Source organism: Amaranthus tricolor, chromosome 9, assembly GCF_026212465.1.
Source record: "Amaranthus tricolor cultivar Red isolate AtriRed21 chromosome 9, ASM2621246v1, whole genome shotgun sequence".
NCBI lineage: Eukaryota > Viridiplantae > Streptophyta > Magnoliopsida > Caryophyllales > Amaranthaceae > Amaranthus > Amaranthus tricolor.
Genome location: NC_080055.1, coordinates 1,612,497 through 1,638,516, shown reverse-complemented (window position 1 = coordinate 1,638,516; position 26,020 = coordinate 1,612,497). Strand labels below are relative to the sequence as shown.

Genomic DNA, 26,020 nt, shown 5'->3' with positions numbered 1-26,020 from the left:
CTAAGTCAAGCACATTCATATCCGGTGAGTTAGGAGGTTGTTGCACTAAGTGGAAGTTAAATCCATCAAGTGTTGCCACCTCTCTAAACACCTCATCATCATCTAAAATGTGTGGTTTAGCATTGTCCTGTTGAATGAAAATTGTTTTGCTTAAATGTGGTGGCCATTTAATTCTAATTGCTGGTAGTATCTTGTGCACAATCATGTCTCTTGTGTGATCTTTAGTGATTGATTGTATTGGTTTGGTCTCTGGCTCTCCTCTCTTACTGTATTTTGAACTCCTTTGTGCTGCCACTTCATGTGTGAAAGGAAAAATGCCTATCTTTCCATCAAAAATCATCTCACCTTCACTAGAAAAGATTGGTCTTGCAACGGCACACATAAACATGATCTTGGGGATAAATCTTTTAGATTGGATTTCTCTATGTGGCTCTATTTCATCTTGAGTTAGATAAAATGTTTGTTGTGTCCTTGTAATATAAAACAATTTTTCATCAATGTGGACTGCATTTGACATTTCATTAAATGTGAAGTTGCTTGTTTGCTCATCTAAAATGCAACTACTAAGACAAAAAATTAACCTGTCGAGTTTATTTTTGTCTGTAAGTAACGGTTTGATTGCGTTGGTGTGCTTTCGAAAGTACCTTTTTTTTTCCATCTGCATACTGTGGTGTGGCTAACTCCCATGGCCCTTGACAGTGATCTTAAAGTTGTCTTCTTCACTTTTTCAATTGATTTGAATTTGTTTTCATCAAAGGGGATTGATGCCCTTCCTTTGGTCCCTGTCTTCTTATTGTTGACATTAATTGGAACTTCATTTTTTTTGATCCCGAATCTGTCTCCATATCCTTCCGATTGTCCTCCTATGCAAATCGTACTTCTTCGCAATTTCATTGATGAACCCGTGTTGTGGCTTCCCATTACTTTTTAATGACTTTAAAAACTCATGCATTATTTGAGTCTTAGTAAAATTATCTACATCTTTTTTTTACCCATTGTATATACTTAATTGAAGATGGTGGAAATTAATTGAAGCTGCTGATATCTTCAATTAATGCTGTCTTATATACATTTACTGATGCTTGGTGGTTTTTGTTGTTGTATGGGCGTAATTTTTTTTAAGTTTGGTGCCATTCCACTTAATTTTTTGTTTTCCCTTTACTGTGTTACTAATTGTCAACTCATTGGATTGATGGCTTCTTTTCATTACTGTATTTATCTTCCAGTTTCATTGTTGGCTTCTTTTCATCGGTGTTACAATCTTCCAGTTTCATGGATGGCTTCTGTTGATCAGTTTATTTTTCTTCTAGTGTCATTGATGGCTTCTTTTCAAAATCAAAACATTTAGATTTTTTGTAGTTATTTAATTAATTTTGAACACTAAATGCATACCATGTTTGTTTTTTTATAAATCTGAAGTCAACGAAAGATTTAATATCCGCATGCGCATGTGGCGAGAGGGTTGCTCGTTTTCAATTGCCATTCAAAAAACGTTGAAGAAATCAAGGAAGAATTGAAGACTTAGTTTATTTTATGATTTTGACGGTTTTTGTAATTTATTTCATGTAATTTTCTGTAATTTAAATTAAGTAGTTTAATGGTTGTTTAATTATAAAAATTTCGGAAATGTATTAATTTCAATTAAGTCTCAAACAATGTGAAACCCAATTTTCCCTCCAAAATTCATTCTATCTACTTTATTAAGCAAAAGAAGGGAATCATTAACAATTAATCCAATTACTTAAAAATACCCAACTACCACCTTTTTAATGGACCCCACACAACTCTTAAATATCCGTGCCCAAGAAAATGGGACTAATTATTTGGTTCGGAGGGAGTATATTTTTCATTAGATTTTGAATATTTAATATACTTTTTTTCTAATACACAATTTACAACTAACAATTAATTTTTATCAAATATTTTCATAATTGGCTTAAACAGCTTGCTTAATAGTAAGCAAACCAGCCAAAATTTTTAGTAATCAAAACAAATCGACTATTACAACCAACCACCATTTGCCGAACAGATCCATCATCTTTGTGGAGATGTAAGAATTTTGCGCATGATAGGCCGTGCTTTACACAGAGCCTCAAGAGACTGTGCTTTCGGCATGTTAAGCCCTTGGCCTTCAGTCATATCTATTTCCTTATCCCCGACTCTTTTCCAATCAAAGCACTGAATCAACGATCCCAAAGCCAAAGCCACCATTCTATTGGCCAATGTCGCCCCAGGACAACTTCTCCTACCTGCACCGTAAGGCAACAACTTACATTGATCAACCTCAGTAGTCTGAAAACGCTCAGGCTTAAACACCTCAGGCTCATCCCACAAAGTTGGGTCTCGATGAATAGCCCATACATTGACCAGCAACATGGTGTCTTGCGGTATATGATAACCACTTATTTGACATTCCTGAGATGACAAATGAGGTAGCAGAAGTGGAACTGCAGGGAAGAGCCTTAGTGTCTCTAAAATGACGTCTTGAAGGTATCGTAATTTAGGAAGATTCGCCTCTTCCAACAGACGATGCTGTCCGATTTCATTGTCTATTTCGGATTTCACCTTGTCTAAAACGTTAGGATTGTTTAGTAGTAGTGACATCGCCCATTCCATGGTTGTCGAAGTAGTGTCAGTCCCAGCAACTAGCAACACCTGCACAATGCATGGCAGAAATCTTTAAAGATGAATTACATATCAAACACAATACATATCAAGTAGGCATAACAACATACTTTCTAACGATTCAAACAGAAAAGATTTTTCATTACTCTCACTAGCACTTCTATAGAAAAGAAAGATCCAAGTTTCATCCTTCTTCCTTGTGATACATGTTCAATGACATTGCAAAGACAACTACTATTATTCTCATACTTTAACAAAATTATGGTCGATTTTTGCCTATTTTAGGGTCATTTTGAGCAAATCATGAATTAACCGGAGAATTATGTTACATTTGGTTGTTGGTACTTTGTACTTCGTTCTAAATTTATATTTCCACTATCATTCCCACTATTTATTACCAACCGACAACCAAACAAACCGTAAGGGACATGAGTCGTCCTGACTCTGCACAACAATGACAATCGTTTACATGAACCAAAAAATCCATAAAATAGCAATTGCAAAATCCAAACAAGGTAAAAAGACAAAAACAACAAAACCAAGAACAAAAAACTGACTAATATAAGCCCTTTAATAGTCTCATCAGTATAGTACTCAGGATCTGATTCCTGCAACAAAATCAAACGACTAATCAAAGTTTCTTCACCATCTGACCCAACTGCCCCACTTCTATGTTCATCCACAAGAGCTTGCAAGAATCCATCAGTTTCCGTAGCAAGTCCTTTAATCCTCTTTATATACCCACCATAATCAATCCATCTCAACACAGGTACAAAATCCAAAGGATTAGAAGCACCTGCAAGCTCAAGAACTTGTCTAATTACATCAGTAAACCTCTTTGCTTCCTCTAAATCCACCACATCTTCACCATAATATCTTTTCCCAGCAAGCATTCTCAATAACACATTAAAAACCAATACCCGAAAACCCCATTTCAGCTCCACTTTACCAAACCCTAAATTCAAACCCTCATTCAGTTTCCCAATCATTGCAATCATTTCATCTCGTCGGATACTAACTGTCATATTAAGACGATTAGTTGATAAAAGTTGGAGTAAACTGATCTTACGCAAGTTCCGGAAATGTTGACCATATGGAGCAGTAACCATTGTATTGCCGTTATAGCCAAGGTATTTACCCATAAGAAAAAGTGGGCGATTAGCAAAAATCATATCGTTTTTTGTGAAACATTCTTCTGCGAGTGATGCAGATGAGACTATGATTACAGAACGAGATCCAAATTTAAGAGATATTAAGGGACCATGTTTTTGTGAAAGTTTCTGGAGGGTTCTGTGAAGTGGTATTTTTAGAAGGTGAAGATGGCCTATAAATGGAAGGCTAATTGGAGTTGGAGGAAGTTTAGGTGATTTTTTGTGTGTTTGAATTATGAATTTGATGATGAATAAAGGTAATAATAGCAATATAAGAGATGGGTTTAGCCATTTGACCTCCATTTTTGCTATCTGTTGTTCTGATTAGTGATTTGGGAAGGAATTGAAGAACTTTTCAACGCAGTACGTACCAAAAGCTTTTCCATTTTCCATTGGCCATTATTTTATGTTTTCCAGTTTAATGATTGAAAACTTAAGCAGGCAGAATGCAATAAAAAAAAATGTGAGGTTAGAGTTTTAGACACGTTATGTTTTTCGATTATTCAATTGTAGGTGTTTTTGACGTTATTTTTTTTTTAATTCTTAAATATCGCCACCCCTGTTACTCATAAGGGTATATATATATATATATATGGAGAATTTAATTGTATTGGTGGTTTTGTAGGAAATACTCATTATTAGGTAGGGACCAGTCAACAACATCGTTCAGCAAAGCCTTCTGGCAAGGTAACATTTTAAACCACATCTTGGGAAAAAATACTCACTTATGAATGGTTAATGAATTCACTCTTTGTCATAGAAAATGCATTAGCAAGGGGACATTTCAAAAAGCTATTTTGATGTATTGCCCTCCTGTCTCCTAGTAATATTGTGCTATTATTATGCTCTGAATGGCTGATGTAAACATAGCTGTAAAGGTGTTCGTTCGGCCATCGGGTCAGGTTTTTCGGGTCGGTTCAGAATCGGTTCTTGTGTCCACATTGATTTTTATATCATTTTAAATTCATTTTAAAGTCGGGTTGAGTAGGGTTCGATTTCAAAGTCGGGTAAATATCGGGTCATTAGGTCTATTTTGAACACCTCTATATAGCTGTACTCAATTACTGAGGTTGGTGAAGTCATGTTCCTGAAGGTTGTTTTATCTAATCTGCAGAATTCATTGCAGTTATGGCTGTATGTCATCCGTAATTTAAATCATAATTCTACTTGGTACAAGTGCTTTATTTGAGACCACACCTGAAAGTGACCACCTATGCAATGCACTAAGGATCGGATGATATTGAGAGCAATTTACTGATGAATCATAAGCATATATATATCTTATGATCAGATTCTTAATTCTTTGGGTACTTGAATTATGGGTTGCGGCTTTGCATGAACCCCAAAATGGTCCTGTAAGATTAAGATGAGATCCCCAATGCAAAGGCCTTAAGTCATGCTTTTGGGGAACTTTGAATTTTTGCCGGAATAATTTCGAGTTGTCACCAGTAATATTACAGATGAGTTTACTGTGCACTGATGTAATTCATGTTTGCAGTGCATCTTTTGACTCCACTGTGAAAATCTGGGAAGTAGAGCTTGGGCTCCTACTGATGTAATATTACTTGATGCATAGTTTATTTTTACTCCTTTTTCCCTGAAAAATAGAAGTACTAAGGCTGATCGCACACCTTCTACAGAGAAGCTGTGTATGCAATTGCATTCAGTCCAAATGGTGAATTTCTAGCAAGCGGTACTGTGGATGGATCTTTGTATCTGTGGTCTGTTAGGGACGGTAAAGTTATGACCAAATACTTTGGAAATTATGGGGCCATTTATGACATTGCTTGGAATAAGGAAGGGAGTAAGGTTTCTGCCTGTTTTGCCTCCAAAGTTGTGTGTGTTCTGGATTTCAGTATATACAGAAATTGTACGATTTGTCTCAGCTCAAATGGAAGGATTAAATTGCTAATTAGAGTACAAAGTACAAATATGTTAACACTCATTCAATTGGAATTGTACATATAACATTTGGTTGGACTTCACTTCCTCCCTATTCTATACTTCTATTTTCCATTCTTGAAGAAGTACCTACCTTGAACATGGATGATTATAGAATGCGTGAAAAACAATTTAAGAGAAAGCTCTCAAAATTATAATACTAAGTAATTTTAACTCCTATCGGTATAGTCTGGGCAGATCCAGAAATGAACTCAATTGATGTCAGTAATAAACTTTATGTTCAACAACATTTGATAAATTAAGGGATTGTCCATGCCGAGTTTTCATATTTTAAGCGCGGTGCATAATGATATTATTTGAAAAACTTTAAACAAATCACATGAAAAATAAGTTACAATTGTGTCATTCAAAAAGTCATTAGATATCCGATTGCGTAGCTCTGTCTTAATTTATCTTCATTACTGAGAAGACTCTTTCAACTGTTGTTGTAAATACTAGCAACATTAAACCAAACTTCAAAAGCTTATAAAATGTTGGGTATGTCTGATGTAACTTAGAACTAACTAATGTATTGGAGAGTTCGCTAAGAGAAGACAAGTTTGAAAACTGCTCATCAATAGAGAAATTCATAACAAAGTCCAGATCATCATAATCATCGGAATAAAGTGTAGTCATTTTGAGTATCTTTTCTTTATTATAGTTGGAAGATGAACTAGTAGGATTCAAACAAACAATTCCAATGACTCTGAACTTGTCTCTGGAAAACGACTATCAAGTTCTTGCATTTGCATATCAAGAATGTTGTTGAAAACACTATAATAATTATAAAGTCCAACTGTAACATCTGAAAGTCTACGTTTTGACCTTCTTCAAGAACATAAAGAAACCAACTCATCCATGCTAGAAATATCAATGTCATGTTTTACACAAAAAGACTTTACGTCACTCTCCAAAGAATCCCAACCTTCATCTCTAGTCTTCTGTATTTTTGTCTTAGTTGTGCGAAGTAATAACATAGCATTTACAAATCTTGATCCCGCTTTTGCAAAGATAGACTTAGTGCATTAGTGATCCCCAACACTAATTTCATTTAATGTAACATGAAAGCAAAACTAAAAGCTTGCATGCCATGTAAAATAGCTTGAGTTTTAGCTACATCATCATCCTTGGCAAGAACAAGAGTATCAAGCACACTAACAATCGGAGAAAACATAGTAATGAAATTGCAAAATATTCTAAAATGAGAACTCCAATGAGTATTTTCAGGCCTTTGAAGACCAACTTCTTGATTTAAACCCTTTCCAGTCAAAATCTTACCTTCAAATAATGTTTTTCCAACTATCTCGGGTTGTTTTTGTCGAAAACTCATCTCTACGCTTATAAAAATTACCAATAGTATTCAAAGCAAGATTAACAAGATCAACAAAACGCTCAACATCAACATGTTTTGTGTGCAACCTAACAAGAATTAATTGTAGTTGATGAGCTTTAACAATGTACATAATGTGTCGAAGAACAATCCTCCATAACTAAACTCCTAAGCCCACCAATATGACCTCGCATTTTACTTGCTCCATCATAACCTTGCCCTCTTATATGAGATGGACTCAAAGACATTTGAGTAAGCACTGAACAAATTTTTTCTTGAAGTGATTCTGCAGTAGTGCTAGTAACATGAACAAGACCCATTTGTTGCTTACCAGAGACATCACGAGATTCGTCGGCTAAGATAGCAAAATGATCATCCCTAAGTTCTTCAAGAATGACATTAATGGTCTCTTTATAATTTAAATTACAAGAGATAATCATTTAATTTGATTATTACGAGGAGCATTTTTTTTAAACCAATACTACCCATATTATCATTGTTTTCATCAAAAAACTCCAAGAAAGTAAAAAAGTTACTTTTCCTTGTGGATGTTTCACTTTTATCATGGCCTTAAAAAGATAAATTAGAAATCCAAAGAAATCTAGCAATATCCACAAATGCATTCAAATGAACTTTAGCTTGTTCTAATTGTTTATGATAGAGTATTAATCATATTACTTAATATAACATTAATAATATTACCTAGTGTAGTATAAAATTTAAAATTTATCACAAAATCATACAATATATAATGTATAATTTTAAAATTTTAATTTATTTCCTAATTTAATTTTTTTGAGACGTTCCTAATTTACTTATTCAAATATATTATCATTATTGTTAACGAGGACTTTGAGGTCGATAGTGTTTGCCTTTAGTATAAATTGAACACAAATGTGTAATTAAGCTTACATTGCTTATTTTTAATATTTAATAAGTACATTTTTCAAACATAATAACATATTTAAATTGGGAAAAATCACCTAAAATAATTTAACCGTTTATTGACTATTCTACAACGGTCTCGACTTTTGATTAACTATCAATAATCTCAATTTAGGGTCACTTATCTAAGAGCATTGTTGCACAAATGGTGACCGATTTTTGCTGGTTATCACCAAAAAAAATCAACAATCAAAAATATTATAAATTAAAAGTTAAATAAAAAAAGTTACTTGAATTTTTTTAAAAAATTTTAAAATTTTTTAAATATTCTTGTAATATAATGTGGTATTTATTTTTTTTATACAAAATGGCTTGTTGTATGGGTAAGAGCTTATGTAATTTGGTGCATTCTTAGCAAACATTCTTTATAGTTGGGATTATTCATGTTCAATCAAAAGTTGGGATTATTATAGGAAAATCTGTTAAAAGTTGAATTTTTCTAGGTAATTTATCATTTAAATTAAGAGCTACTCTCCTATCAAAAAAAAAATAAGAGTTGCTCTTGTTTGAAGTCGTTTGTGAGAGATTATATCTTGGTGAGACGACTTGAAATAAGGAGCTTATGTTCTCGTGATAATTATTAAATGGCCTATTCAAAACATGTATGAGGGCAACGTGTCTCCCGGTGAGATCGACTCGTACAACGTTTTGTGTTAAAATTATGAATAACACAAACTATCATATGAGATGGGCTCATCGAGGGATGCGCCTTAGACATGAACATACATGAATTAAATAGCTCATCAAACATATTACGAGAACATAAACTCTTTATTTAAGACCGTCTCAACGAAAGACAGTTTCTCGTAAGAGTAGCTAAATCAATAATAGTATCATTCGCCAAATCATTATATTAATATCCATTTACTTCAGCTGTAATAGTAGAAAGTATGAAAAAACTAAACATTTTTTAATAAAAAAAATTTTAAAATAACATTGGGAAATAATTATTTCCCAGAATAAGTGTCTATGTCTTCGGACATGTGGTCAAAAATTGTCTGTTATTACTAACAGAAGACCATTTAAATTTAGCTCAATAATTATTTGTTACTGGTAACTAGGCATGGCCACGGTCCGGGTTGGGCCGGTTCCGTTCCGGTTCTATCAGGTTCCGGTTCCATTTGGAACCTGTCGCGACCGGTTCCGGTTCCGGGCGGTTCCAAACGGTTCCTTGGCAGTTCATGAGGCGGTTCCAACTCACGGGACAGGGGGTCGGACCATCGGTTCCATTTTTATTTTTTCTTTAAATATTTATATAATAAAAAAATACTATAATATTGCGGACGTACCTTTGATGATTACTTGATTATTAGCGAAATTCATTGCTTGTCAAGTTGTCATCGTTATTAAAATATTTACTAAAAAGAATGAAAAAAATAAATTAATAAGAAACGAATCAATGATAATGTCGATAAAGATGATTAATAAAAAAAGAGGGAGAAAATGGACTTGAACCTAGTACCCAAAGGAATACTAAGCTGCCTACGTATCCCGAAGGAATCAAAGCCCACGTAGTTCTTTGTCATACCTTTTATTTATAGTTGTTGAATGTTGATTTATCGTTGTCCGATTGATCCTATTCGTCATCGTCATCATCATCTGGTTGGTTAGATGCTTCCGCTGACTCTCCTCCTGACGATGATGCAGATGTATCCATCATCATCCATGGATTATCATCATCGTCTTGATCATCATCATTTCTTAGTCCTTGTGTTTGAATCTCCACTTGATCCCAATCTTTCTTGCAAACACATATTTGAATACTATGTGGAGCAAGACGAGATCTCTTTTCGTCTAAAACTCTTCTACCTGCACTAAAAGCAGACTCCGACGCAATTGTTGACGCAGGAATTGCAAGGATATCTGCAATTCTTGATAAAATGGGAAATTTTACAGATTTTTCTTTCCACCACTCTAAAATATTATAGCTACCTTGGTCAATTTCAAAGTGGTGTTTAAGATAACTATCTAATTCTAAATATGAGGTGGAGGGTGAAGAAGAAGATGATCCTACAAAACTATCATCTTGACTCATTATATTAGCTATTACCGAATTATAATAAGAGGGACGTGCCGAAACGCTAGCACGCCTAGACGTATCGCATTTTGGGTTATATACACTAGCATAATAATCATAGAGTTCTGCTAAATATTTTTTACATGTTCCAACATAATTATGTACATCAGTAGGCGGGCGATCTAACGATTGGTAGTAAAATCCAATTACTTTAGTAAGGACTTCAGTTTTAAAACATGGGTCTAAAATGGTTAAAATTCCATAAATATAAGAAAAATCGGTAAAATATGTCTTCCATTTATCCATCATATCTGCAAGAATCGGCTTCAAATATGGGTTAGTATCATCATGCGTATGTTTAAGGAGATGATAAAAAATAGTAATACACTCATTTATTACTAAGTGAACGTTCGGTTCATAAATATATGAAAAAATCTTAGCTGCGTGGTCATACGCTTCTAATATTTTATGTACACCTATAGCTAATTCCCATGTGTCATCAGCTATATAGCTATCTGTACACTCACTATACAGTTGTGTTATAACTGGACGATAAGCAATCGCCTTTCTTAATAAATCGTTGGTTGAGCCCCAACGTGTAGGAGTATCTAATGACCAATACACTTTTTTTAGTTGATATTGGTCACATAATTGTTTATATCGTCTCTTTATCTTTCCAATCCTAAGCCACTTCACTATATCTCTAATTGGATCTAATAAATCGCTTAATTGTTTTATACCTGCTTGGCAAGATAAGTTAATTATATGAGCACAACAACGTATGTGTAATAAGCTACCCCCAAGGATAAAACTAAATGCAGGTTCGTTATACAAAAGTTCTATACATTTAATGTTAGCGGTTGCATTATCAGTAGAACAACAAAATATCTTATCTAATAAGTTCCATTCTCTACATATCTCTACTAATCTATATTTTATGTTTTCACCCATATGTTTTTCTAGCATTGTCTCAAAAGCAATTATTCTTTTTTGAATAATCCAATTTTGATCTATTCAATGTGCTGTTACACACATATAAGATTCTAAATGTGGGGGAGTAGACCAAATGTCAGTTTTATGCTAACCCTACCATTAAAAGATTTAAACATTTCTACTAATTCATAGCGCATTGTTTCATATAATTTAATTGTGCGTCGTTTAAGCGTGCTCCTAGGCATTGGTCTATATTGTGGTTGCAAAGTTTTTCTAGTGAAACGCTCGTGTGCCCTACTTTCACCATGGTTAAATGGCAATTCATCACAAATTACATACTTAGAAAATTCATCAATCATATCATTACGATTATATTTAAAAGGCATACCTGTGCTGGGAATGTCCCATAGTCGGCTTCCACTTGTGGTCCCGCTGCCGCTTGCTGCATGAGTTTCTTTTGTGATTCCATGCTTCTTTGCCAAATGTTTGTTAAAAGATCCCGTACCACCACCTAACACGTATTCACAAAACACAATAAATAAATTTATATAAAATATGAATATATAATGTATCATATGTATGTATAAAAAACTTAAAAAGTATTTACCTCTGGCGAAACTGTATGCAACTAAGGGCTTTACTCCTTGACTTTCACAAATTTGACAAGTGCATAAGAAAACATCTGGATTGCCGGTTGGTTCTTTTGTAAAATACGACCACACATGTGAAACAGTTCTACCACCAGGAGGTGGCATTGCCGGAAAAGGTTGTCTTACTGGTTCATCTTCATCTAAATAAATAATTTAAAATTATAAAACTATAATTAAATAAATAAATAATTTAAAATTTAATTAATTTGAAGAATAAAATTATAAAACTAACCGATAGTTTGGAAATTGACTCGTTTACCACGAGCTTGTCTTTGTTGTTGTTCTTGTTGTTGTTCTTCATGTGATCTTGTTGATGACTGTCGAGATACATGTATCCCAATAGGGGTCGTTGGTTCCTCTTCTTGTTCTTCTCCTTCATCAATCTGTATTTCTCTTTCCACTTCTTCTGCATAATTATGTAATTCTGGGTCGTACCCTTCTGGATAATTTGATTCATAATTATAATTACTAATCGAAGGTGTTGTTGATACCGACGGAGTAGAAGTGGCATTTCTTTTGGAGGAGCTAGAACCTCCGAATGATTTTGCCACTTTAGTAACTTTTTTTGAGACTTTTTTCAAAAAAGAAGACATGATTGATAATATTGAAATAATAATAGAATTAAGAAATAAATAAATAATTAATAGACTAATTATGTAATTAACTAAATTAAGAAATAATTAAAAGACTAATTATGTAATTAAGAGAATAATTGCGTAATTAAGTAATTAAGTAGAGAGAGTAAGTAGAAAGAGTAGGAGAAGAGATGAGTTGTGAATGAAAATGATTGAAAGTGGTGGGTATTTATAGAAAAATCCCAACGGCTACTTTCACGGTTCCATGGAACCGGTGGGCCGGTTCACCCGAACCGGTCCCGGTTCCGGTTCCATGGAACCGTTGGACCGGTTCCGGTTTCAACCCGCGGTTCTTAGGTCCGGTTCATGCAGTTTTTTTCCGGCGGTTTCACGGTTCGGGGCGGTTTGGAACCTGTCGCAAACGGTTCCGGTTCCAAGCGATTCGAGACCGGTTCGGTTTCGGGTAACCCGCCCCGTGGCCATCACTACTGGTAACAATAGATCATTTTAAAATATTAAAATAAAAAATCAATTATAAATCGATCAGTGTCACCAACAGCGGGCAATTGATGTTAAAATTTTCAATTTGGAAAAACTTTTTTGGGTCAATCTAAATAAACTTTTTATGCCTAAAGCTTGCATCTTTCAATCCAAATTCTCAAATAATTAATGTTCTAAAATAACAGAGAATAAAAGAAACTCACGTTTGGATTTTAATGAAATTGATGAAAGAAAGAAACTTCAAGATCAAACCTGTGGTAAAGGATTGAATTCAAGAGGAATAGCCAAATTCTTAGATAATTAGTTTGCATCTTCTCCCTCCATATCTGCAAAGTGCAAAAATGACATTCATACGTTGTATCCTTTTGAATTAACGGCCTTTTTGGTAAATGCGATTAATGGTGGAAATGATAATGAAATGTTAGCGTAATATAGTAAGGATATCTCTTATTAATTTTAATGACAATACTTAATCTTCTATAACAAACTCATTTTCTTCACAAAATTCATTCAAAGGCATTACCAATTAAACATGTGATATTAGGTGGTAATGAAAAATCGTGAACGAAAAAACTTTTTTATGATCAAACTTTCATTAGAATGGTAATGACGTGATACATATCATGAAAATTTACACTAAAAATCATTCTCATTACCATCAATTAGTGAAAAATTAAAATAAATAAGCTTTTTAATAAATAAAAAAAAGAAATTAATAAGCTTGGGAAAAAATTATTTCCAAAAATAAGTGTCTCCTATCATAGAGCTGAGGTTTGGCTTTGTTTACAGTTCGTAACCGCTAACAAAACTCTATGGTAAAAAAATTCAAGTCTTTTATTCACTGTTACTAATAGAGAACAAAGGAAGCTATGGTCAAACAAGGTCAAATCTTTGTTCGTAGTTAGTAACTGCGAACAAAAGTTGGACTTTGTGCCAACAAAAGTTGGACGTTGTTTGACCTTGGAGAAAATGAATTAAAATGATTTCAGAACAAATAATTAAACACATAAGTTCGCAATTGGGAACTGTGAACAAAGATGTAACATCTCGGAATAACTCGGATCGTACGAAAAGAGAAGATGACCTTTTAAAAACAAGTGTATATCGTCCGAGTCAAACCAGGATGTTAGAAGGCAGTTAAAAACGAATTTGAAATTAAGGGAAGCTTGCGGATCGAGTTTTATTAGTGTTATTATGAACTACTAGATATAAGAAATTCTTAGCAGCGGATAAGAACGAAAAATTAAATCAACTTATTACAACTTGAGAACAAAATCGCCTCATAAAACCAAATATTCTTTAAACTTTATTAGAAGTTCTTATCAAGACTTCTGTATCCTAACGGTTTATTTCTCCAAGTGACAATCCTCACTCCCCAGACCTGCAACTTAACTTACTGCTAGTCATTGCCCAGATAGGAAACAACATGATCGCAGGGTCGTTAAGACCAAAAGTACACGTCAGCAATCGTCGCATACCAAATAAATAATAACACAAGAGAAAGTTTTAATTTAATAGATGACAATTCACAGAACCGTACGCTTCAATCATGCTAATAAAGAATAATTATTTTCATATAAAGATTAGTCAGCCATACTGCTGTACTATCCAGCCATACTGCCGGTACACTCCAATCTCCATAAGTGAGACAATACATTAGGGGGAGCTAACCCCTAAGCAAGTCTCTACCATAGACACTCGCCTTACTTCGGTGCCTATGGTTAAGTATGCATACCCCCGCGGTGGCTCATAATGCCACCATATACCGCGAGTAATTCATTTCCACCAATTGACGTCATACTACGTCCACTTTAAGGTTAGTGAGGTCATACTACCTCTGCTTATCAAAACAATATATCAAAATTATTTATTCGAAAAGATAACATTATTCATACTATATATCCCTACTTTACTTTTGTATACCATTATTATATGATACATCGGTCTAAATGCGAACTTCGCTGCGTGTACATACCTTAAGCAAGATAACCAACTCATAAGCATCTTAATCAATTCCCGGTCACGAATCGACTTCCTACAAGGTTCAATCGTATTCGGGAAATAAGCACACATACACATTTTCCTCAAATCATCCATAACACACATATACAATTACACCCACACCTAGAACACCACACACATCATGAACATCCATCACATACTATAACATGGTAAACACACAAAACAGGACAACATACATAATCTATCCAGAAACACAACTTAAAACTGTCAAACTGAAAATCCGACTTCACCGTTGCGTCTGGAAGGCATCAAAACCCCCGGGTACAAATTTTCATAATTTATAACATAGTATAAGTATTTTTAACCTAATTTCAAAGCCAAAAATGTTCCAAAAACACTTTATTTTCACCATTTTCCAAACCTACGGGATTTTGTCATTTCATTTTTTTTTATCACAAAAATATAAATTTCAATGCTTTATTTCCTATTAAATCTAAACGACAATATTTACATAATTTTCATGACCATCTATGAAATTAATTTTTATTCCTCAAAAATAATTCTTTTTACACAATGTACACACACACACTTCACATATATATATTTATATATATTTCTCTAGCAACATTATAAATTCCTCCTATTAATCAATAAAATAAATATCTAACACCACTTACATTTTTCTATGAGCATCCATTTTATATATATATATATATACTTTACAATCATCCATCAAACAAATCCTTCACACACATATAAACATATTTAAATCCCTAAAAAGAAACATTCTTCATCAATTTAGATAGAAAAATACATCTCAAAATCATACATGAAATTTTAAATTCATAAATTAAATATGAATTATATAATAAAACATATAATAATCATAGAATTTTAAATTAAAACTTAAGATTCAACATAGATTAAGAATTACACTTACAATTGTAAAGGAAAACACCAAATGATGAAGTGTAATGGAGTTAGGAATGTGAATTAGGAGAAATTTTGAAAGGATGTTAAAATGAAAATGATTAAGGAATTAAGAAGGGTTAATTATATGGGATTAATGCCTTGATCCTTCATTACCCTAAGGGAGTTACAAGCTCCACCAAGAGTCCCTCCTATTTTCTTTTTTTTTTTTTGAAAAGAAAAGATGGGTTAAGGAAAAGTTTGGGCCCAAATAATTCTAATTGTCAAAAAGGATTGCAAATCTCATGACCAAGCCCAATAATAAATAAAATATATATATATAAATAATATTACTAGTGAATTATTAAATATATCGGGAAGAAAATATCGGGAAAATATCGGGGTGTTACAAAAGATATGTTCAAAAAACAGTCAAATATCTTTGTTTCCACTTGAAAATTCAAACATCTCTGTTCCTACTTACTAAGTGGGAATAAAAATGTTTGACTTTTTTTACCACATCTTTGTAAGTGATTTTTTTTAACCAAATTATTTGTTCATTGTTATTAACTGCAAATATACTCCTAACCTAACTTCTAGGCTGCGGGCGCTTATTTTTGAAATTAAGTTTCACCGAAGCTTTATATTGAAATCTTTTCCTTACAAAACTTATCTTCATCAAGTTTCACCGAAGTTAGGGATATTAGATTTGAAGGGTTGTTTAAGATGAAACCTTTGATTTATATTATAGTTTTGACAAGAACATATACACAAGTTTTAGTTTATATTTCAACACCCTTTACTGTTTGTAGTTCAATACTTATTAAGTATTAAATTATTAAGTTGATATATTTGACTGTTGTTATTGAAATAGGACAGATTTGTACTATAATACTACATAATCGGTATATAATAAATGATTTATATTTTTCTTTGATATTATTGTCAAATTACAGTAGTTGAATTTATAATTTTATAAAATTGGTATAAAATTGCTATAAAATTGCGATTATAATACTACAACGTTGGTATTATAGAATTACACAATTGATATTATAATACTACAAAGTTGATATTATAATAACACAGGCAAATGACATTGCTATCTTCTATTACCAGTGCATGTGAAAGGTATAACTGTTCAAGATCTTGTATGTTTGGAGCTGTAATTCTTTCAAGCGAACCAAAGATATCTACCTTTGGTAAGTCAGTTTGCATTTTGTTGCATTCGACACTGTATCAATACTGTCCAGGCTTTCATTTTGTTTGTCTGTACATATATTACCAATTTATATATAATTCCAAATGTTAGAATAAATAATACCGATATATTATCTCATAACCCCAAATGTATGTTGTTTAAACACCAAATATATTATGGTATAACCCTAAATATATGTTGTTATACACAAAATATATTATGTCAACCCCAAATATATGTTGTTATAACACGAAATATATTATGTTATAATCCTAAATATATGTTGTTATAATCCTAAATATATTATGAAAAAATCTAAAATATATTATATTATAGCCTAAAATATATTATTTTGTAACCCCACATATATCATGTTATAACCCCAAATATATTTTGTTACTACACAATGTTATACTCCAAACTATATCAATCTATGTCAAATAATCACAGTTATAATACCAATTATATTTGGTTATATTCCCAAATATATGAATTTATAACCATAATTGTTTTCATTACCCTTCTCCAAAAATTAGCCATTGTTGTCTTCTTCGTCACTGTTTTTTATTATTGATGAAGCTTAATTTAAAAAAAAAATCAGAAGAACCACGACTGCTTTAATTACTTTTCCCAAATAGTAGACATTGTTATCTTCTTCAACATCACTGTTTTCCATCATTGATTAAGCTTAATTTTAAAAAAAAGGAACCACAGTCGAATTCAAGCATTAAATCTTTCATTATAGTACGAAAAACTAATTTCTACATTTTCGAGGGATAAGTTAACATAGGAAAGAGGAAGTTAAGAAGTTATCATTGGGACGTTTCACCTTCCATACCACGCGCGCATGAGTTTTAAAATTTTGAAGCAGTTATTTTTTTTAATTATGGTTGGTAATGGGTTGGGCTATTAAGAGTCGTCTCTGGTAGAGACAAAGCTGTATAAATAAAGACAGTTTTTTTTAGTTTACATTTTATGTGTTTCTCTCATCTGTGTATTCATAGCTCAAAAATTCCATTGCTGTTATTGTAACTTCCATCACTTCTCACGAATTAAACTACCTATTAGGTACTAGGAAATTTGAAATTTGAAATTCGAAACAACAAAATAGTAGTAACACAAAAGAAATTTGCATTAAATTTAGGAACTAGGAAATTAGTGGATTAGTGCTCTTATTTTTTATAACTTTGTAAACTACCCATTAATAATAGATATTAAGACGCAGTGAAATTCAACTTATCAATAATAAATATATTTTATTCGTTTAATCTACAGACTCAACTCAACTTTTTTCTATATTTTAGTGTAATTAGTTTACAATATTAATTATACTCATTATTGTTAAATTATATAATATTTAATCCAATTGAATTTACATGTAAAAATGTAAGGTGGGGTAATTTGAGAATCTGGTCTTGTGTATTGTCTTTTTGACACGTGTTTTGAGATTAAATATCACTTAAGACTCTCATCTCCACTCCCTTCGGTCTAACCTATAACATAAAAAAATATTGTAGTATATTGGTTGATTTTTTCAAAATGTTAAAATTTTTGTGGCATTAGTAACCCATTCTAGATTCGCTCTTCTAGTATATATTCTGAGGATAGGGATGTGTGTGATATTTAGATTTTATGAAAATTATGTGATAACATTTAGTTTTGACTTTTTATATGGCAAAAAATATTTTTTAATCTGTATGGTGGTCAATAACTTTCAATTTTTCTATGTGGTAGACAGAATGTTAAGTTTTTGTTGAATTAAATACTCATTTTGATTAACAAAATGCTCCTCAAGGATGATCGAGAAATTTGTTCTCATGAAAAAGATCATTTTTGAACTTATAATGGATAATAATAACGTAAATTTAATAAAAATGAGTTAAAAGTTTAGGGTCACAACGTGAATTATAAAAAACGTTTGTCCAATGACGTGAAAAAACCAAAAACTTGTAGTTACAAATTCAATTTCCCTAAATTTTGGTTTTCACCATACAAGGTTGTGATTCATTTGATTTTCACTTTCAAGAGTTCAAACACTCAGCCTTTAATTTTTGCTCTGATTACTTAATTTGGTGATGAAAGGGCTTCAATACTTGGAAATGGAATTGGAACCAAATTTGACTGATGCAACATGCAAGTAATATACTTAGCGCGTTTCATATTTATTGCAACATTAGGATATATATGATACTATTTATTCACCATTTTTAATTTGTGATTAATTTTTAAGCTATAATTTAAATTATAGTCAGGTAAGATTTTATTTGATTCATCTTATTGCAAAGATCATTAATATCAAATTTTTATAATTTTTTATTGTACATAATTAGAGATATTAAAGATTGAAACAGTGTATTGGACTGCATAAAAGAGCAAATATTGCAAATATTTTGAAACGGAGAAAGTATATAATAAGCTTATTTGATTCTTTGTTTCTTTTTCTATTATTATTATTATTATTATTATTATTATTATTACTCAATTTGTTTTTATGTTGATAATATTTGTTTCGTTTTCGTTCATGTAATCGTCTTGCAAATATTGTGGAAAATCCCTCATTTATATAGGCTATGAATGAATTAAAGCGAACAGTTGAAGAGAAACGGAGAAATTCTAGGAAGGAGGAATCCTAAATGGAGTGTGATGAAGATCAGAATTGTGACAAAGATGATATCGTAAACACGACTTCTTTTTATTTACTTTTTTCGCTAATCCCAACGTAAACTTAAAAGTCAATAATTTAATTGTGAGTCTTTAAAAATTCTAAAAGGTTGGTATTTAGAAAATATATATTGAGACGAATTTATTAAGATCCCACGTGAATATGTTTTTTTTATAAATCGATGAGAAATCATAGTCAAATTTTGACACTAAAATTCTTAAATTCCAATCCATTTGAGAAGAACATATGAAAACAGAGGGAGTAATAAAAAAGGCTCTATTGAGCTTGGAGTCACAAACAACAGTTGATGCTGGTAATGGCATATTGGCATACCTTAATGCATCTGATGCTGCATAGATTTACATTACAAAATAAGAACTATTGATATATTACTAACTAAAAATTTATTATAATTGTCAAAAAATCTTACAAATTTATTATAATTGTCAAAAAACTTACAAATTTATTATAATTGTCAAAAAACTTACAAATTTATTATAATTGTCAAAAAACTTACAAATTTATTATAATTGTCAAAAAACTTACAAATTTATTATAATTGTCAAAAAACTTACAAATTTATTATAATTGTCAAAAAAACTTACAAATTTATTATAATTGTCAAAAAACTTACAAATGGTATTTCAATGAATTTGCTTATTTTGTTAACTAAATCTAATGAGCAAAGTGCATACGTTAATATATACCTAACATATGCCTTATTGACTCTTATCTAACGTATATGAACCTATGAAGTATTTGTTACTTGAGCTTGTCTGAACTTATGTTTCACATTACACCATAAGTTCTAGTTGAATATTTATATTTGTTTATTGTTATAGTAACTTTAATTTGAATTATTTTAATATGATTTGGTATATTTGGAGGAAAAAATGCCTTCAGAAAATGGATTTTGTTTTTTTTAAAGTACAATTATGTGAATGTCTTCGACACTTTATATGGACTCCCTCTTGTGCTTTAAGTGCACTATTTCTCATGAGCAAGTAAAATTAAGAAAATGAGAGGGTACAAATCTACTAAAATAACCATGTGAAAGGATGAGAATGTCTTGTTTGATCTCCTCAAGTGGGTGTATAGTAGGATGTTTAAAATCGAATATCGAATCAATCCAGATAATCAGTTTTTTGAATAGTGAAAATCATGATTCGATTTCGATTCGAAAAATTTGGATACTTAGAATTCGAAAATCCAGTTTAATTCAAATCAAATACCGGATATTTAGTGTTTACATTCTTATATTTATTTGTCTCATGGTGAGACGGTTTTAATATAGAATTTGTCGTGTATTCTTATGTGTGGTGTAGGCGTGTAGCATTGTCTTATTGTATATATATTGTACCATATTTTTCCAAGGGGAATTTAGCTTTAATATCTGAAATTAATTCATTGATGAACTTTTCCCTTATAACTTGTTTGGTAATTCGTTGTTTTGGTACAATATCTTAGGATTTCCTTTTACATAAATGGTATTAACAAGTGGCCATACTCCAATTTTCCTATCAAACATATACATACCTTCTTCAATGAACCAAGGTTTTACCACTTCCACTAAAAGCATGACCTTTGTTATAAAAAACACTTTTCATCCACATGCACTACCTTTGTACATGCTCTTGTACTTATCATAACCATGATTTTTCGTAAAAACAAAACGTCCTAATTATCCTTATGGCTTATGGGGTAACTCTTTTAAAAATTCGGTCGAAGTAAGTACTTATGCGCCTATTTTTCAACACGTAAATTGAAAAATATTTTTAACGTCATTTTTACCCATCATAATGATATCTTTTATAAAAATGGACGTCGCGATTATCCTTACGGAGTAACTCTTTCGAAAACAAGTAATTATTCCGATCGGATTTTCAAAAGAGTTACCCCTTAAGAATAATCGCAATGTCTGTTTTTTGAAAAAAAATATCGTTATGATAAGTAAATATGACGTCCAATATCTTTTTTTTTCTGTTAATTTATGTATTTTAATTTTTAATTATTTAAAAGTAAGAAGACGAATGAAATACTACTACATAGACAACTTAACCTCTCAAGTTGGTCAAACCCTTAAACTTAACACCTAACGGTCAAATAAAGTTTTCTGTTAAGCGGTAATCATTTGCAAAGAAATATATTACATTAGTTAATTTTTTGCAAAAAGAAATACATAAGGTAATCTTTTGCAAATAGACCTATAAATTAGGTAGTTTCTTATAATTTTGTCTACAGTTATGATATGTATTTAAAAACCTACAGCAGCCAGGCCACTAGGTTACATGAACAACTTTGCACATTTTCAGTTCATCAACCATGTTCACTTTTAACTACCAATAATCTCCACAAGAACAAACACCATCCTCAAAATGGTGAAATCGGTTCCGATCCCTTACAACAATCCTGCGCCCTGTAATCTTCGAGATCAGTTTTGTAACAGTATGACAATCTGTACATACTCTTAGGTTCTTCACAATTTTGATTGTACATCCTGGAGAAGTACTAATAAGTCCGAATGCAATAGCAAGTCTTTCACTATGAACTCCTAAGCATTGCTCTTTTTTCTTCTCCTCGACATCACGTAACACAGTCTCTGTTTGAGGGGAATACCCATGATCTTTTAGTAGTCTATTCATCTCTTCTAGCTTCTTATATATAGTTTTCGTCTTTGGATGATTCCGATCTCCTGCAATAAACTCATGTACTTTGTTATTTATCTCAATGGAACTACAACCTGGCTCTTTTTGTATTCCTTTCTTTTTCATTATAGCCCTCGTTTTCGCTACATTATCCCAATTGCCTTCCTTAGCATACATGTTCGACAGGAGAACATATGTTCCGTCACTTGCAAGGTTTTTGTCGATGAGAAACATGCCTATTTCCTCTCCTAGAGAAAATTTGTTATGAAGGTAACAAGCACTTAGTAATGTTCCCCAAAGAACACTGTCGGGTTCAACATCCATGCCTTTGATGAGCTCATAAGCTTCCTCTAAGTGCCCTGCTCGCCCAAGAAGATTTACCATACATCCATAATGCTCAACCTTGGGTTTAAGATTGTATTGGTTCTTCATCAACCCGAAAAACTTTTTACCTTCAGACACTAAACCAGCATGAGCACAAGCATTTAGCACGCCAATGAAAGTTATATCAGTTGGGTGAAGTCCCATTTTGCATAACTCGTCGAACAAATGAAATGCCTCTTCGCTAAACCCGTGCATTGCATACCCTACAATCATGGAATTCCAAATGACTATGTCCTTCCTTGTGATGCCATCAAAAACAAGTCTCGCGTCCTCTAAACTACCGCATTTTGCATACATATCGACAAGGGCAGTACCCAGATGAACATTAAGCCGAATTTTGTTATTTACAATGTAAGAATGAACCCATTTGCCTAATTCTAGTGCCCCAAGTAGCCCACAAGAAGATAATACTGATAACACAGTAATCTCATTAGGCTTCAATTTAGCCTTTAACATTTGCTCAAAAAGCATCAATGCATCATTAGGCTTTCCATATTGAGTATACCCATCAATCATCACATTCCAACATACAACATCCTTCTCTTCCAACCCATCAAACAACAATCTAGCATCATCAAGACACCCATGCTTTACATAGCACGTTAACATGGCAGTAGAAGCGACCAAACTTCTATCAAGCATTGTATCGAACAGTTGGCGTGCAGACTCCACATCACATCCTTTAGCATAAACATCAAGAAGTCCTGTTCTTACAAACAAATTCTCATCAAGACCAAGCTTAGTTACTTGGGAATGTAGCAAAATACCATCTTTAATCAAGCATGATTTAAGCAACGAAGAGAAAGTAAATGCATTGGGTTCAACACCTTGAATCAACATATGAACAAACAACTCAAAAGCTTGAAATTTGAGTCCCCTAGAAGAGTGAGCATTGATTATGGAGGTATATAGGAATACATCTGGATTTGAAGTTCGTTTAAAGAGTGTGAAAGAATGATCAAGATGACCTAAAGAAGAGTAGGATTTTTGAAGCTTGAAGTTCAATATGGAGCTGTTTTCATGGCCATGTCTGAGAATTACAGCATGAATTTGGAGAATTTGGTTGAGATTTCTGCATTTGTCCAGTAATAATGCGAGCTTATCAGGTAGTACGTGAAAGCCATGATGGTTGGTTGGAGGCCGTGATGGTTGAGACGTGAACAGAGGAGAATTACTCATGGTTGTACGTTGATTGATGTTTGTGGGAATTAGATATTTTTTGTTCATTCATATAGTGCATCCGTGGGATTTTTTAAAGTTTTCTTATATATTAATTTAATTATTTAATATTTTTTCTTAGCATAATTATTAATTAATTGATAATTAATAAATTATAGCCTTATTTCATGATAAAAATGTTATTATTTGTTTGATAGATATTAAATTATTTTTTTGAGTTAAAGAAAAATTAAATAGTATTGTCTTGAATTAAACTTTTTCAATAATTGATAATGTTACTACTTAATATTTAAATATTTTATTTTATTTTTAATTTGATTTGAATTAAGCTTTTGTCTTTCCCAAAAAATATAAATTGTGTTATACTATAATTAATGTTGTTCATAGTATTCTAACGTGATTATAAGTAGAATTTTTATTCTATTATAGAAAGAAAATTTCTTTAGTATTGTAGTCAATTTTAAAAATGATTTTTCTTAGGTTTGAATCACTACTACACTACTAAAATTAAATTATTGTATAAAATATTAAATTTTAAATAATCAAGGATCACATTGTTTTTCATGGGAAGCAAATAAAAGTAAAAAATTTAAACTACTCCTACTAATTAATCAATGATTAATATTAAGTTGACACGTGGCAAATTAGTAAAGCTTTCCAACCCTCATTGCAGAGGCAACACGTGGTAAAATGGTTGTTGTATTTTTAACATATAAGTAGAAGCAAAAGAGAAACAACATTTACAGTCTAGAGTTATTACTAATAATTAAGCAAATAAGAAACAATATTTAATTAAGGAATAATTGAGCAAATAAAAATAGTATTTAATTAAGAAAAAAGTATTTAATTAAGAAAAAAAAACAGTATTTAATTTGAGGAGATAATTTAACAAAGTGAAACGTGGCAAATCATTGGCATTTAATGAAGGATAAGAAAATCAACAATTAATTGAAGGAGATAATTTAGCAAAGTGACATATGGCAAATTATTGGAATTTCCTCAACTTTCATGCTAAAGCCGAGGTGTTAAGTGGTTGCTGAATTAGTTAAATATATGATATGATTTTACAATAAGGTCTTATGATTAGATAATTTCTATGGACTTATTCAATGTATACATAGTCTTGAGATAAGTCATTTATCATAGTTAGAGTTTCATTAAGTAGGAACATCAAAGTACAATAAAGACTTGTTGTCAATATTATATTTTTGTACAATATCTTTAAACTTTTAAAATCTAGCAGTAGAATTTAATATATTTTAAAGCATAACTAACATTATCACATTGATAGTGAAAATTTTCTTCTCAATTTTCTAAAATTCTAAATATGTATCAACAACTTTAGTATTGGCCTCACCTTTATGACTTGAAATCTAACAAAAAATAATACGATAAATTTTTAATAATAAACTGATTTTTACTTGATCCGCTGAAAATAAACTTACCTATTGTTTATGACTATATTCGAAGCTTCTTTGTAAGTCAAGAATTAGGATTAAATAGTAGTTGTGTTTATTTTCAGCAATTATACTTAATAGGTGGGTTTATTCCAAAATAAACAATAATTGAGAGATTTATTTTTTACAATTTTCTAAAATAATACTCTATGCAATTTCCAATCTTTATCAATTATCAATGATGTGAAGGGTAGGAAACATATAATTGATTCTTTAAATTGATGATCAGGCATCTGTTGCCACATTAACTCTTTGACAAGTTTTAAATAATCTTTCTTATTTTCTTCATTCTTGTTCATTAAATAACAATCACAAGCAAGAGTAGTACAAGATGGCATTTAAAATCTAGGGTAAACTACATTCATCAATCGTTAAAATTCAGGTTTATCAGCTTGTTTAAAAGGACACTTATCAATAATAATCATTTGAACTACTACATTCCAACACTCTTTCGAATTAACAGTTGAATACTACAATTTTCCTTTACAATCATCCCTAAGCTTATCCAACTCCCCTTTGTTGAAAAAATAACTCATATTGCTCTCCTTCCCTTTATTTGTATACATAGGATTAGCAAGACATCTACCCCACATCAAGCTTAATATTTTTCACACCATTTACATTACTAGCGCAAGCAAAAGTCTTATCACAATACTTTTGACGCAACAAACTATTTTCAAAATAATCATTAGAAAGTACTTTATACTCACCCATCCTCTTAGTTTTCCAAATAACATATTGTCTTTCTTCCGTCAGCTTTTTATCAGGAAATAACTTTTTTGAAAAGTACTCAAAATACAAAACCACTATATTTGTATTTGCATCTAATTGTTGTGTTTTGTCGATTTGATCGAAGGAGTATATAACAACACATTGTCTTTTGGATTTGGAGCTCATTTGTAAATAAATTATTTGCAAAATATTGGACTATATTTTTATTCATCATAAAGCCA

At 31.7% G+C, this 26,020-nt stretch overlaps 5 protein-coding genes across 7 annotated transcripts in view; 1 reads left to right on the top strand and 4 right to left on the bottom strand.

Annotated features, from left to right (window-relative positions):
• LOC130823177 (uncharacterized) overlaps positions 1–921 on the bottom strand; it is a 950-nt gene extending 29 nt beyond the window's left edge. The window contains exons 1-2 of the mRNA XM_057687808.1: positions 645–921; positions 1–549 (exon numbers count right to left, since the gene is read on the bottom strand). The exon at positions 1–549 is cut by the window's left edge and continues 29 nt beyond it. Coding sequence (XP_057543791.1) covers positions 1–549; positions 645–921 — 826 coding nt within the window. The remainder of the gene's footprint in view (positions 550–644) is intronic.
• A 901-nt stretch (positions 922–1,822) lies between these two features.
• Positions 1,823–4,378, bottom strand: LOC130824092 (cytochrome P450 81Q32-like). The gene is made up of 2 exons (XM_057688979.1): positions 3,183–4,378; positions 1,823–2,655 (listed from the first exon to the last, which is right to left on the bottom strand). The coding sequence occupies exons 1-2, from the start codon at positions 4,077–4,079 to the stop codon at positions 2,035–2,037; spliced, it is 1,518 nt and encodes a 505-aa protein (XP_057544962.1). The 5' UTR covers positions 4,080–4,378; the 3' UTR covers positions 1,823–2,034.
• Positions 4,007–5,926, top strand: LOC130824093 (WD40 repeat-containing protein HOS15-like). 3 transcript variants are annotated; one of them, XM_057688980.1, is made up of 4 exons: positions 4,007–4,139; positions 4,402–4,463; positions 4,891–5,331; positions 5,417–5,926. In XM_057688980.1, exons 3-4 carry the CDS (start codon positions 5,237–5,239, stop codon positions 5,742–5,744), a joined length of 423 nt encoding a protein of 140 aa, XP_057544963.1. In that variant the 5' UTR covers positions 4,007–4,139; positions 4,402–4,463; positions 4,891–5,236; the 3' UTR covers positions 5,745–5,926. The 3 variants fall into 3 exon arrangements, 2 of the variants coding, with proteins under 2 accessions (XP_057544963.1, XP_057544964.1); XR_009046675.1 differs by having other exon boundaries at positions 5,275–5,926; XM_057688981.1 differs by having other exon boundaries at positions 4,402–5,331.
• Positions 5,927–6,122: 196 nt separating this feature from the next.
• Positions 6,123–7,047, bottom strand: LOC130823176 (uncharacterized). The gene is made up of 3 exons (XM_057687807.1): positions 6,807–7,047; positions 6,566–6,717; positions 6,123–6,446 (listed from the first exon to the last, which is right to left on the bottom strand). The coding sequence occupies exons 1-3, from the start codon at positions 7,045–7,047 to the stop codon at positions 6,123–6,125; spliced, it is 717 nt and encodes a 238-aa protein (XP_057543790.1).
• A 14,445-nt stretch (positions 7,048–21,492) lies between these two features.
• Positions 21,493–23,644, bottom strand: LOC130824227 (pentatricopeptide repeat-containing protein ELI1, chloroplastic). The gene has a single exon (XM_057689145.1). The coding sequence runs from the start codon at positions 23,608–23,610 to the stop codon at positions 21,739–21,741; it is 1,872 nt and encodes a 623-aa protein (XP_057545128.1). The 5' UTR covers positions 23,611–23,644; the 3' UTR covers positions 21,493–21,738.
• Between the last annotated feature and the right edge of the window lie 2,376 nt (positions 23,645–26,020).